This window comes from Papio anubis, chromosome 8, assembly GCF_008728515.1.
Source record: "Papio anubis isolate 15944 chromosome 8, Panubis1.0, whole genome shotgun sequence".
NCBI classification, from domain to species: Eukaryota; Metazoa; Chordata; class Mammalia; order Primates; family Cercopithecidae; genus Papio; species Papio anubis.
Window position 1 is genome coordinate 82,024,041 of NC_044983.1, and position 14,286 is coordinate 82,038,326.

A 14,286-nucleotide genomic window follows, 5' to 3' on the forward strand; every position below is an offset into this window, starting at 1 on the left:
AATGTTTATTTTTTTAAGTGTAATTTTGCCAAATAATAAACACAGAAGGAAATTGAGATTAGAGGGAAGTGTTTAAAGAGCGGTTACAGAGTAGAAGATTTCATGCTGGAGAGGTTAGCGTCCAATACGAAGAATTTAGGGAGAAACGTAGTTCATTATTGGAGGGTATATTATGTGGTGCCTAAGGTCTGCAAGTTACCTCTTAACAATTTCTGTCCTGCAGATGGAAACTCTTAAGTTTAATTTCTCATAAAAGTCATATGCCTATATAATAGTTATTGATTTCCTTTGGAACTTTTTTCTTTAAGATAATAGTTTACATGTAGTAGTACTTGAAATCTAGGATTATTAACTAATACGGGCCTTGTAGTTAATGGTGGTTGATGGGTTCTAATTTTGAATGCAGGTGAGGGAAGAGAAAGTTATTTCTAGAAAGCGTGTTCGCCCTCACTGGACCAAACAGCCTCTCCTTGTAGTAGACTCATTACTTTTGAAGTAATCCCACCACCTATCTGGTGGGAGAACCATCCAAATGAGAAACCTAATATAATCGGTTCTTGGTAGAGATTCATTATTTCTCCATTTTGTTCTTTAGGAGATTTTCTGTTTTATTTCAACTCGTATCTTTAAAGGAATTCCCCAAAGAATGTTTATAGCTAACTTGGAATTTGTAACCTCAGCTCTGGGATTTTTTTCTGAACACTTATTATCTAAAGCTGTGTTGTTGCCTTTAGGGTCATGCCATGCTTGTCTATGTCTGTTGCCTTGTCACTGTGGTCCTATGCCAAGTGCCCTTAGGGGGCCTGAATCTTTCCAATAGACCATGTTTGAAATAGTATGAGTCAATGTACAGTGTAGCCCACACTTGAGAGGATGAATATATGTGCACTGTCCCTTTGCTCTGGATGGAAATAGGTTATTGTTGACTTATTTTTTCAGTGTTTGTTCCTACAGCCCCTTTTTCACATGTTGCTCAATTTCTCTTTCCCTTCTTGGTGCTAACACATCTCAGACCCTTTAGCCAAACCCTTGCCAAAAACAGTATTTTAGTTCTCAGTTCTCAACTGTTTCCGCTGGTCGTGGAGACTTCAAATAAAAACGCACATAGCTATGGAGTGGGGTTTAGCTGGAAAAGGTGACCTTCTTCCAACTTCACGTCAACTTCTGTCTCCTCAAAACAGTAGGCTGGCAGTTAGACAGGGAAGTTGTTTTCCCATTTCTCACTGAGTAGATAGCGAATATTTCCATATGGATTTTCTACTATTAATGTTACCCTGATTATTTGTATTAAAATAAAAATTCTGGCCGGGCGCGGTGGCTCAAGCCTGTAATCCCAGCACTTTGGGAGGCCGAGACGGGCGGATCACGAGGTCAGGAGATCGAGACCATCCTGGCTAACACAGTGAAACCCCGTCTCTACTAAAAATACAAAAACTTAGCCGGGCGAGGTGGCAGGCGCCTGTAGTCCCAGCTACTCGGGAGGCTGAGGCAGGAGAATGGCATGAACCCGGGAGGCGGAGCTTGCAGTGAGCTGAGATCCGGCCACTGCACTCCAGCCTGGGTGACAGAGCCAGACTCCGTCTCAAAAAAAAAATAAAATAAAATAAAATAAAATAAAATAAAATAAAAATTCTGAATGTACACACGCACAAAAAAACTCTAAATGTTCCATATATCTAATTTATGCTTACCTTTGGCTGCGGCATGAACCACAGCAGCCTGAGAGATAACCTGGTAAGTTTCAAAACCCCAATAAGACAAAGCTGAGAGTAAAAGGCCTCTTTTGAAAGTTCCTGGGTTTCCCATTACCTATGGAAACAATTATGTTAAGAGTTACAAACTTTGAAAATTTGAAGGTACTGCTACCCCAAGCAAAAATTACATTAATCTTCTCCCATCCCCAAAGCAATCGATCATGATATTGGAAGCTTAAAAATTACTTCATCAAAATCTGTAGTAAAACGATCTCAAAGCGTATCTTATTAAGAAAAAGATATCGCCTGGAGTCGTAGCTTATCTAAAAATCACACTCCTGCTGGAAAGGAAGAGCTACAACTTATTTGCAAATGCATGAATATTGCAAATTGCATGAAGTAAAATATGAGACACCAACACATCATAAAAATGAATCTTACAGACAAGATTAAGAACACAGACAAGAATAATATTGTAATCTTACAGACAAGTAATATGGTAATTACTACATATAAAAAATGTACACGGCTTTTAAATTTTTTTGCAGAGACAGGGTCTCACTGTGTCGCCCAGGCTGGTTTGAAACCTCTGGACTCAAGCAATCCTTCCGCCTCGGCTTCCCAAAGTGCTGGGATTGCAGGCTAATCCAAGGGACCAGGTCTAAAACGGGACTTAAAACTCACTGTTCTAATTTGAAAACTTAAGGCTAACTAGTTTCATACTTAGAACTCCTCCCATCTCTCCGCCTATATTATCTATCACCTCCCCATTTGGTTATAAACTTCCAAGGAAAGGGAATATACCTAACTTTTAACCACCCCTCCCCACCATCAGTCCCATAATAATTCCGAAAGATTTTAACTGAGCAGTTAAAAATTTGAGTTGAAAATAATGAAACACCTAGTTCATGTGAAATATGTCATATACACTAATGCCATTCCCCAATTCCCTGACAAGAATAAACAGAGGCCCACGAGCAGTCTAATACCAGAACTGATACAACATGCCGACATCCTTCACTGACGTCATGCAGATAAAACAGGCAACTCAGAAATAATCATTTTTAAACAAAAACCTAAACAGGATGAAATCTCTGCTTCTGAGTTGTTGAATTTTTTAAATCACACCCCACACTTATCAAAGTCTGAAAGTTGCAGCCTCAAGCGCTGTTGCTGTATCTGTCGTCGCCTACAGTGAGAATCATTTCACAGCGCTCAAGGTTCTTTCCCGTCCTGTTCTATGTTTCGCACAGGATGGGCAGGTAGGAGGCAGCTTCCGGGGCGCGTGGGGGCAAACCCCACTCCTTCTCTGACAGCCCCAGCTTAGGATAGTGAAGGTTTGCAAAATGTAAGGGACCTGGCCAAGCGCTCCAGGCACAGTGGCCCCGAGTTCCTTCCTCGGTTCACCACGTTCCCGTAGAACCGTAGGCAGCGCGGGGCCGCCAACCCTGAAGAAGTTAAGGGAGAGCAGGAACCCACTGGGTAGGAGGTGGGAAGCTGGAGCCAGGACCGCGGGGGTACCTCGAAGCCACGGAATCGACAGCGGCCGCAATGCCCACGGCTGCCCGAAGTCCCCGCAGGGAGCCGAGGCCCCGGGGCGGCTCCACGTCGCAATGGCAGAAAGCGCCACAGTCGAGCGGCCAGGGCCATGACCTGCAACTCGCGGGCAGACCCTGCACTACTTCAGGCAGCTACCGAGGCGGGCGGGGCTAAAGAAGCCACAGCCCTTCCGGAGAGAACCGCGTCCACCCGCCTCCTATCCAGCACCTCTTCCGCCCCCATGGTTTCCGGACCACGGGCTTAGGGGGAGGGAAATACCCCGAGTGGGTGGGACTTAGTGGATCTTCCGCGCCTGCGTCCAGCAGACTGAGGCCGTGAGAGCGCTCTCTTTAGGCTCACTGACTTGTTTCTGCTCCATCTCTCCGGAGGTTTGGGCACAAAGATAAGTCGCCAGAACAGAACTGAAAGCTCAGAAATAGACCCAAGAATACAAGTATGCAAGAAAAAAAACTTGTCATTTTAATTATCTGCTGCCTTCAAAAGTACATTGAATCTTGGCAATAGTCTTTTTTTGGAAATAAATAATTGGAAGAATTAAGTTGCCCAACATGAAGAAGGGAAAGGAAGAGACTGAGCGACTTAAGGGGGTAGATTCAAGAAAGAGTCCAGAGAAGAGGAACAAAAAATGCAAAGCGTTTTGGGAAGAACTAGCGGAAGGAGGCCTCTGGACAGGATATTGATGCCTTTTAATGCTAGGGCATGTGTAGTCAAAAAATAAAATAAATAAAAATTTTTTAAAAACCTGGTCTCCCCTAAAATTCTTCAATAAGATGTTTTACTTACTCGAGCAAAGTATTTTATTTTACTAGAGTAAAATAAAATTTCTTGCTCAAGTGGAATTCTTTTGTGGGAAAATGAAGAGGTTTTGGATCCTACTTGAGGCCTGATAGTGGGTGGAAACACAGACTGCAAATGGAGTACCTACTATAGGTTTCACAAAAAATGTTATGGGTAATAAGGGAGGCGAGTCATGGTTTTAAAAAATTAAGTTGCATTTCTATGGTACTTTTAGTACTGTATAGGGAATTAATACATAATTGTATTGATCTACCAAACTACCTTGTGAAGTAACTGGTATCCCAGGTTTACAAATGAAAAAACTGTAGCTCAAAGAGATGCATTAACCTAACCAAGAATATGTTATAAGATAGGAATCCATGTCTTTCTACTCTTGAGTCGGGTGCTCCTTCTACTATATGATTGCTACCTCCACTAGTTCCTATTAAATCAGCTGTATTTCTTTAGGATTATGTCTTTAAAGTCTATCTTTAAAAATATATAGATCTCCTTCCCAATTTCTGAAACCTACCCTTTTTTTCCCAAAGACAGAATCACTTTTATTTTATGCATTTCTACTGGTAGCTACCCCCTCAATATTGCTAAATGTTTATGCCACTGGATACCATGATAACACTGAAATTAAGTTTCTGATATGTCTGCTAGAGTGAATTTGTAATGAAGTTTTCAGCTTTGAAAAAAGAAAATTAGATCCTAAGAAAAGTTGCAGGAACTCCCATATATTCTTCAGCTAGAGTCAGCCATTGTTAACTTTCTCTCACATTTGCTTTACCTTTCTTTACATATATTACCTATAATACGCATATTATATTCCTAGTATTTTCTGTTGTTAGGCCTTTTGAGAGTAGATTACAGATATCATGACTCTTCAGTCTTAGAAACAAGACATTCCCTTATTTAGTCTCAGTATAACTACCAAATTCAGAAAACTGAAACTGACAGAATACTATTATTTAATATACAAATTTTGTTTACTTCCCAATGCTGTCCTTTATGCTAATGATTTTTTTTTTCTAAATTCAAGATCAAATCTTGATAACATCTTGCATTTGTTATGTTTCTACTTTCTTTAAATCTTTAAATCGTCAGCCTTGGTCTTTCATGACATTAGTATTTTTTAAATGTATAGTCCCATTGGTTTAAAGCAGGGTTTCTCAACCTTGGCACAATTGAACTTTTGGGCTGAAGAATTCCTTCAGCCCCTGTCAAGCCATCAGATGACTGCAGCCTTGGCCAAAATCTGACTGCAACATCAAGAGAGACGATGAGCCAGAACCACCCAGCCAAGCCACTTCTAAATTCCTAAACCACAGAAGCTATGACAGATAATAAATGATTGTTCCTGTTTTAAGCCACTAAATTTGGTGTTATCTGTTACAGAGCAACTGATAACTAATACAACAACTGAGTAAAGCATAGAGAGTTTGAGCGTGGAGTTTCAGAGGAAAGGTGTGGAAGTTTGATAACCTTAACAATATAGGCTGGGCATAGTGGCTAACACCTGTAATCCCAACACTTCAGGAGGCCAAAGCCGGGGAATAGCTTGAGCCCAGGATGTTCAAGACCAGCCTGGGCAACATAGTGAGACTCTGTCTCTACAAAAAAATGTTTCTGTTTGTTTGTTTGTTTCTTGTTTTTTAATTTGCTGCATGTGGTGGTGCATGCTGTAGTCCCAGCTACCCAGGAGGATGAGCTGAGAGGATCATTTGAGCCCAGGTGTCTGAGGTTGCAGGGAGCGGTGATCACGCCACTGTACTCCAGTCCAGGCAACAGAGTGAGACACCGTCTTTAAAAAAAAAAAGAAAGTAAAAAAGAAAAGTGGCCAGGCCCGGTGGCTCATTCATGCCTGTAATCCCAACACTTTGGGAGGCCGAGGCGGGCAGATCACGAGGTGAGGAGATCCAGACCATCCTGGCCAACATAGTGAAACCCCGTCTCTACTCAAAATACAAAAAAAGGTCAGGCGCAGTGGCTCATCCTGTAATTTCAGCACTTTGGGAGGCCGAGACAGGTGGATCACGAAGTCAGGAGATCGAGACCATCCTGGCTAACACTGTGAAAACCTGTCTCTACTGAAAATACAAAAAAGTAGCTGGGTGTGGTAGCACGCACCTGTAATCCCAGCTACTCGGGAGGCTGAGGCAGGAGAATCACTTGAACCCAGCAGGCGGAGGTTGCAGTGAGCCGAGATCACGCCACTGCACTCCAGCCTGGCGACAGAGCTAGACTCCATCTCAAAAAAAAAAAAAAAAAAAAAAAGAGAAAATACAGATGGAATTCAAAGCTCTGAGACTAACGCTGGGCGTGGTGCCTCATGCCTATAATTCCAGCACTTTGAGAGACTGAGGCCAGTGGATTTCTTGAGCTCAGGAATTTGACACCAGCCTGGGCAACATGGTGAAACCCCATATCTACAAAAAGTACAAAAATTAGCCAGATGCCGTGGCTCGTGCCTGTAGGTCCCAGCTACTTCAGGAGGCTGAGGTGGGAGGATCACTTTAGCCTGAGAGGTTGAAGCTGTGGTGAATCATGTTCGCACCACTGCGTCCCAGCCTGGGTGACAGCAAGAACCTGTCTCACAAAAAAAAAAAAGCTATAAGACAGGATGAGGTAATTAAAAATGTGACTGAAAGAGTGAAGATAGAAATATGACGATCAAAATACATAGGAGAAAGAATATTTTGTGAATATCTCATTCATTTTAACATTCATTTAACTCTCCACCAGGTGTTGTTTTATTTCTAGAACCTTGTTAGGCTTGATATCTAATTCAACACATGTTAAATTAATGGGTGAATGAATAAGAACAAAAGTAGAATGGGATTTAGACTCTAGTTAAGGAGAATGAATAAATGCATTCAATAGCTATGGCACTATGTATTTAAATGATATATTGCTGTTTGGATACTAAAAGTACAAAACTATCCCCTTGCCTCCACTCTTTCCCTATTTTAGTGGAAAGAAAAGTTTTGAAGGTTGGGTATGGATACTATATATTCTGGGAAATTTGAAATTTGCAATCCAATTAGTGATGCCTGAGAACGTTCATTTACATATGAAGGCAGAATCAAAAATAGAGCCAGAAACCTTTAGTAAAAACAAAAACACTTCTAGTACCTCCCCAGTACACTTCAGCAACAAAGGCCTTGTTTCCGCACTTGCAGTTTGTTCTTGTCTTTTTGCCCCTGCTATCATTCCTGTGCCCCAGATATTTGCATAACTGGCTGCTTCTTATTTTTCAAATCTCAGGTCAAATACCATCTTAGAGAGCTCTTTTCTGATCCCCAGTCTAAATAAGCTCACACTATCCTCAAGTCCCTCTAACACATCACCTTGCCTTAACTTTCATCATGGCACTCTGGCTGTCTGAAATCTCATTTTGTCTTTAACAACTAACTTACTATTCAACCCTCCTGTAGGATAGAAGTTCCTATCTGTCTTGCTCACAAGTGTAGAACAATGCACATAGTAGGCAATCAGGATGTGTTTGCTGAATAAATAAATGAATCCTCACTGGCACTGATATGATTTTAAAAATGTGCAGGCCAGGTATGGTGGCTCACACCTGTAATCCCAGTACTCTGGGAGACCAAGGCTGGCAGATCACTTGAACTCAGGAGTTTGACATCAGCCTGGGCAACATAGTGAGACCCCATTTCTTAAAAATAAATAAAATTAAAATGTTTAGTTTGCATTTTTTGGATTAAGTGTAAAGTTTTTACTTAGGAATGTCTATGTTTCTTCATTTGATACCCTTTCCATTTCTTCTGTAATTAAAAAAAATAAAACCCTTCACCCATTTTTCTATTTTTTTTTTTCTTATCAATTTAAATGAACTTAAGAGGCCAGGTGCGGTGGCCCATGCCTGTAATGACAGCACTTTTGGAGGCTGAGATGGATGGATCACCTGAGGTTGGGAGTTCAAGACCTCTGACCAACATGGAGAACCCCATCTCTACTAAAAATACATAATTAGCTGGGCATGGTGGCAGGTGCCTGTAATCCCAGCTACCCGGGAGGCTGAGGCAGGAGAATCGCTTGAACCCGGGAGACGGAGGTTGCGGTGAGCTGAGATTGCGCCATTGCATTCCAGTTTGGGCAACAAGAGTGAAACTCCATCTCAAAAAAATAAAAATAAAAAATCAATGAACTTAAGATAGTAACTCTGTCAGGTTTGGGACCAATATTTTTCCTAATGTGTTTTATTGATTTTGTCCCTGTTTCCTTGGGAAGAAGTTCTACATTATCGAGCAGTCATGTATCAATATTTTCCATAGCATTTTGTTTAGTTGCAGGCAGCATGGAGTAGCAAGCAGTCCAGCCTGCCCTTTGAGGTTAGTTTACTTACAATCTGTGACTTCAGAAAAGTAGGCCAATTATTTAGCTTTCAAATCTCATGTTACTCAAATGCAGTTTTCATTTGTAAAATGGGGATACTGGCACCAAATACATCACAAAATCATAAGGATTAAAGGTAATGAAGGATATAAAATGTCCTTGGTAGTGTGCACATTAAGAATGCCCTAAATAAGCATATAAGCATGGTTAAGAGCTAAGATGTATTTCGCTATTTTCATGTTGATAATTTGTCTTAGTAACTTTTTTTTTTTCTTTTTTGAGACAGGGTCTCTCTGTCACCTACGCTGGAGTGCAGAGGCACTAACATGGCGCACTGCAGCCTGAGCCCGTGATCCTCCTGCCTCAGCCTCACGTGTAGCTAGGACTACAGTCGCGTGCCTCCACGCCCAGCTTTTTTTTTTTTACTTTTTGCATCGGTGGAGGGGGTCTCATTTTTTTGCCCCAGGCTGGGCTGGTCTCCAACTCCTGGGCACAAGCCATCCTCCCACCTCTGCCTCCCAAAATGTTCGGATTACAGGTGTGAGCCACGGCGCCCAGTCTTCTCAGTCCAGATATGGTATAAATTTTCTCAAATATTTAAATTATTTAATCCTTAAGGAATTTATTTTGGTGCACCAAACCACTTACCTTAAAGTCAGCTTTGCCTTTTCAGTAAGCGACTGGCCCTCAGAGTAGCCTTGAAGCGCCAGCCTACTGGCAGGGAGCGGACCTGCAGCCCAGAGTCAGCTCCCTGTGGATGGGCGGATCCTCGCGCAGGCTGTGCGGGGCTGGGCGCACACTGGACCCGCCCCCTCCCAGCCCCGCCCCGCCCCGCCCCGCCCCCTTGCTCTGCCAGTCCGGCCCTAGGTTCTCTTGAATCCCTGCGGTCCCGGCAGCGCTCCGGACGCTGCTGGCCTGTTCTCCACCGTCGCTCGACTTGCACCTCTAAGACTCGCACGTGAGTGCGGGCCTCTCCCAGTTCCTGGGCCGGTGAGGCAGCAGCCCAGCAACGGTACCGCCCGGGGGAAAAGGAAAATCCTGGCCTGGAGAATCTAAGCCCGCAGGCTCCGTGCGGCAGGTCCCGCCGGGCCTTGGTGCTGGAAGTGCTCCGTAGCCGGGGATCGGCAGGTCGCGCGGGGGGCTCCCGAGCTAGGTCGCGCGGCCTGGCGGGGCCCAAGCACCGCCGGCGCCTCCTGGAGGAGCCCGGGCTCGGGGCTCAGCTCTGGGCCGCAAGGCCCCGCCTGGGCCTGGCGCTCGCGCACCTGGGGCTGGGGATAGGCTGGGATCCGCCCTCCTTCCCTGGGCGGAGAGGGTCGGGCTTGTGGCCCAGAGAAGGGTGACAGGCCCCGAAATCACTGCAGCACCACGCGGGGAGAGGGATAGGATACCCACACCACGTCAGTGGTGAAGCCAGTACCCAATTGAGCAGGGGGCGCGCGCTTCAGAGCACCCGAGAAGCTGGCAGATGAGGTGGGAAGAGGTGACTCCTGATTTCAGAGTAAACAAGGAGGTTGTGAGAAGTAGTCCAGCAGCTCCCGTTTCTCCTCCAGCTTCAAGCTTCTTCTGTCTAGTGTTTTGGGTTCCCTACACCAGGATTGTGGAGGAAGCGCAGGGCCAGAACCCGTTGGGACCGAGCAGACCAGCCATTTATGTTGCGCTTAATGATCGTCTGCACTTTTTGCATATCCTTAGCGTTGTCTTTTTGAGGCCGCCTCTATAATGGATAATCAAATAGAGGGAAGGGCGGGATTGAATATGGTAACTATTGATTGCAATGCCCCACAACAACTGTGCTAGACAGTTTTTATATGTTAGCTTATTTAACGCTCCCAAGCACTTATTGAAGTGATGTTACTCTGTTTCATTCTCCAGGAAACTCAGGTTGAATAACTCATCGGATTACACAACTGGTAAGTGGTGGCATTGGGGTTTGGAATTCAAGTTCGTATGGTTTTAGGGCACAGGCTTTATTGCTTAATGTAAAAGAACGTTATTCTTTGGGATAAGCCAGATACCTAGGTTTCAAATCTATGCTATGAAGGCCGTTAGCTGTATGACCTTGGGCAGGATACTTCACCTTTTAGGGCCTGTTTCTGCATTTGTGAAATAGAGATAAAATGTCACAAGGTTGCTATGAGAATTAAATTAGATCCTACTTGTAAAACATTTAGCAAAGTGCTTGGCACATAGTTAGTGGTAAGCTATATATAGTCACATATATCCTGATGTCATTAATTAAGGTTAGCAAACTAGCTCTCTGTGTGTGCTGCCAGCCAGAGCCAAACACAACTTATACAAGCCTAGGACATAGGTAGAGGGAAACAGCAAAGGATGGGAAACGGAAAGGGAATGAAAACAGGTGACATATATAATGGCAATTATAATGACACCAATAGATGTCTCAGTCATTAATCTGTGGTACCCAGGGCCACTTTTTGCCTTTGTGAGAATTTTTAGGAGGTCCGTTCCTTTTGGCTGATGAATTGGAAAAATACATCCCACTCTGGGCTGAAGAATTTCAAACTCTGGGACTGGATCACCTTGAGACTCTAGATGTGAGGGGGAGCTGAATTTTAGGACCCCACAGACCAAAAGGTGCCTGGCACAAACCCCACAGTGAAGTCTGCAGTTCTCTTTCAGGATTTCTTCTCTCAGGTCTAGTCCCTGAAGAATGGGAAGGGAGAGGAGGCTCCAGTATGGGAGAAGCAAATGAAGTGTTTGCCATTAAGGGTTGCATAATGACTGGACACCCCTTCTAATTTTATCTGTAACTGTGAACAGTTTATAGACAATGGTCTTCATTTTCACATAAGTTTATGGCAACCTATTATACTTTTAAAATGTTTTATTTTCTATGCTCTTTATGATGATATCACTGCTGCCCTGAGTATTTCCCTTGCATCATCTGTTTCGGTACCTAGTTCGTATTGTACTCCAACACCTATCAATTATTTTATTTACTTATTTATTTATTTTATAATAAAGATAAGGTCTTATTATGTTGCCCAGGCTGGTCCTGAATTCCTGGGCTCAAGTGATCCTCCTGCCTTGGCCTCCCAAAGTGCTGGGGTTACAGGTGTGAGCCACCACACCCAGCCTTATCAATTCTTGGAATAGCTTTATCCATAGTTTTCTTTGCCCTCTTTGTTTTTTGGTACTATCACTGGACTTTTTTTCTTACTAGTGTTAGAGTTTTCTTTTTTTTCTCCTTTTCAAATGTTCTTTAGTCAGTGATTTATTATGCTAGAAAGTATGCCTGTTAGCAAAACTAAGAAAGTAAATGTTAGACGTGAAAAATGATTATATGTCATTTGACCTTCAAAGATTCATAATGCCACCACTGTTCACCAAAGCATGATCTTTCAGGTGGATCTTTTAGCAAGACTCAATGTCACTTCTATGGGTTGTACTCAATGACCTGCAGGAGTCCTAACTAGAGCATTCCTTTACTGTTCCCACCATTACCTTCACCCGACAATCTAGCTTCCTTCCCACCAATATTTTCCCTTCTTGTTCTTACTTGTGAGTGGGAATCATATTGGGGGTTTTTTTGGAGAGACTGTTTATTATTTTAATATAACAGCTTAGCAGTATGCAATCCTAACTTTTTAAAAGACATTAAAATTCATCAGTATTATGGTCACATTTACCAATATGAATTAGGTGGATAGCATATTAGTAAATGTCCTCATGAAAAAAATAGAAGGAAATACTACATACTGATTTTAGTAAATAATTTTGAAATGTCCTCTTGCACATGGTTATATTATATCTAGTTCCTGTGAAAATTACTGGAACAACTGTGTGGTTTCTGGACACGTTGTTATCAGGCTATTTCACCTTCCCCGGCTTTTAGTTTACCATGCCTCTAGACTAAGGTGATGCTCAGTACTTGTTAAAAGAGGTACCTGCAACTGTAAAGAGGAACTTACTTATCTGTCCACATTTTCATGTTTATGTGTCAGAATTTTTTAAAAAGAAGTGAAAATTAAGACAAATACTTCCTGATGATATTGTCAAAACAATTTTATAAAATATGTAAAATTGCACCCCATATTCAGTACTTCTTGCTCTCCTTCTTTATTGTTCCCTGTAACACTTACTGCCACCTGACATACTATACATGTTACTTATTTGTCTTTATTGTTTTCTGCCTCCCTGCAGTGTAACTCACCTCTCCCTCATGGGGATGGTTGCCTGCTTTGTTTATTGTTGGCTCTCCAGCACCTTAGAACAGTGCCTGACACACAGTAGGCAATCTATAATATTTGTTCAATAAGTGTTGAATGAATTAAACTGCTCATGATTGGGAAATATAAAGGGATTTGCCCTAAAATTAAAAACAGCTACAATGTATGTGTTAAGTAACCAGGACATGAATATTCTTGAAATCAGGAAATGTATAAACATCTCAACCGTCTTTGCCCAATATACAAACTTTTAAACCTTGGGAACCACGTGGTTGTAGTTGTTACTACTTTAAACTGAAGGCATTTTTATATGATTTGTTCACCGTGAACTAGAAAGGAGCACATAGTGATAAATTGTGAAGTGCTCAACTTGCCCAATTAAATATACATGTTCCCCTACAAAGAGAAGGAAAGGAGTCAAATTTTGGAAAGCATGCATTTAGAGTTGGAGCATAGTGGACACCAGGGCAGGTGAGAGGTTCTGATGGCTGGTTCAACATCTGGGAAATTCCAGAAGGGGGAAAATTCTTAATGTGCTCTGAGGCGAATGAGAACCCCAGGAGACTTCAGTCTCCGCAGGTTGGTGTGCCTTAATATCAGATCCAGCCTACCTGCTGCACAGCTGGCCAGCAGCTTTACTTAGCCCTTATAATGAAAAACTTTTCTTTTTTTTCTTTTTCTTTTTTTTTTTTTTTTTTTTTTGAGACAGAGTCTCGCTCTGTGCCCCAGGCTGGAGTGCAGTGGCGCAATCTCGGCTCACTGCAAGCTCCGCCTCCCGGGTTCACGCCATTCTCCTGCCTCAGCCTCCCGAGTAGCTGGGACTACAGGCGCCCGCCACCGCGCCCGGCTAATTTTTTGTATTTTTAATAGAGACGGGGTTTCACCGTGGTCTCGATCTCCTGATCTTGTGATCCGCCCGCCTCGGCCTCCCAAAGTGCTGGGATTACAGGCGTGAGCTACCGCGCCCGGCCATAATGAAAAACTTTTCAACTGAACACTTGGGATTTTCAGGTAGGGGATGCGGCTCTGATTTTCATTGAGGGTAAAAGATGATTCACTTTGTAGACATGTATTTCATAGCCAGCTTTGCCAAGATGCATGTTGCATAAAGTGAGGCAATAGTGAGATGTTGCCACTGCTTCTTTTTTTCTTAAGCCAGTCAAATTTAGCAGTAGGGGATTGTATGCCAATTTTAGTGACACTGATGTTAGTAACTTCTTATTTGTAACTTTTTAATTTTAATTTTATTTTTTCTGCTTATGTAGCTAATAAGTTCTGATAACCCTTCTTTTTTAAAAATAATTTATTTATTTATATATGAGATGGGGCCTGATTCTGCCACCCAGGTTGGAGTGCAGCAGCATGATCTCGGCTCACTGCAACCTCCACCTCCCAGGCTCAAGCAACACCACCTCAGCCCCCGGAATGACTGGTACCACAGGCACACCCCACCATGCCCTGCTAATTTTTGTATTTTTGTAGAGACGGGGTTTAGCCATGTTGTCCAGGCTGCTGTTGAACTCCTGAGCTCAAGCCATCTGCCTGCCTCAGTCTCCCAAAGTGCTGGGATTATAAGGATCAGCCACTATGCCTGGCCCAACCCTGCTTCTATTAATAACTTTTATTAATACCTCACTAAATGAACCTATGATGAACTGTTCATTTGATGGGCTTGAAAATACAATCGGTGATACTTCTAAAATGTA

General features: G+C 42.8%; 2 protein-coding genes across 7 annotated transcripts in view; one reads left to right on the top strand and one right to left on the bottom strand.

The window, feature by feature from the left end:
• The window catches only part of RMDN1 (regulator of microtubule dynamics 1), a 44,996-nt gene extending 35,848 nt beyond the window's left edge, over positions 1-9,148 (bottom strand). The window contains exons 1-2 of one of the 3 annotated variants that reach the window (XM_021942476.2): positions 9,039-9,148; positions 1,692-1,809 (exon numbers count right to left, since the gene is read on the bottom strand). In XM_021942476.2, the coding sequence (XP_021798168.1) occupies positions 1,692-1,806 (115 nt within the window). In that variant the 5' untranslated portion in view covers positions 1,807-1,809; positions 9,039-9,148. Of the gene's footprint in view, positions 1-1,691; positions 1,810-3,173; positions 3,477-9,038 lie in introns of those variants that run through there. The other 2 variants (XM_021942475.2, XM_021942474.2) reach the window with 2 other exon arrangements.
• A 77-nt stretch (positions 9,149-9,225) lies between these two features.
• Positions 9,226-14,286, top strand: part of CPNE3 (copine 3) — a 48,577-nt gene continuing 43,516 nt past the window's right edge. Inside the window, exons 1-2 of one of the 4 annotated variants that reach the window (XM_021942477.2) lie at positions 9,226-9,348; positions 10,263-10,300. The gene's annotated coding sequence lies outside the window, so the exon portion shown is untranslated. Of the gene's footprint in view, positions 9,403-9,440; positions 9,460-10,262; positions 10,301-14,286 lie in introns of those variants that run through there. The other 3 variants (XM_021942480.2, XM_021942479.2, XM_021942481.1) reach the window with 3 other exon arrangements.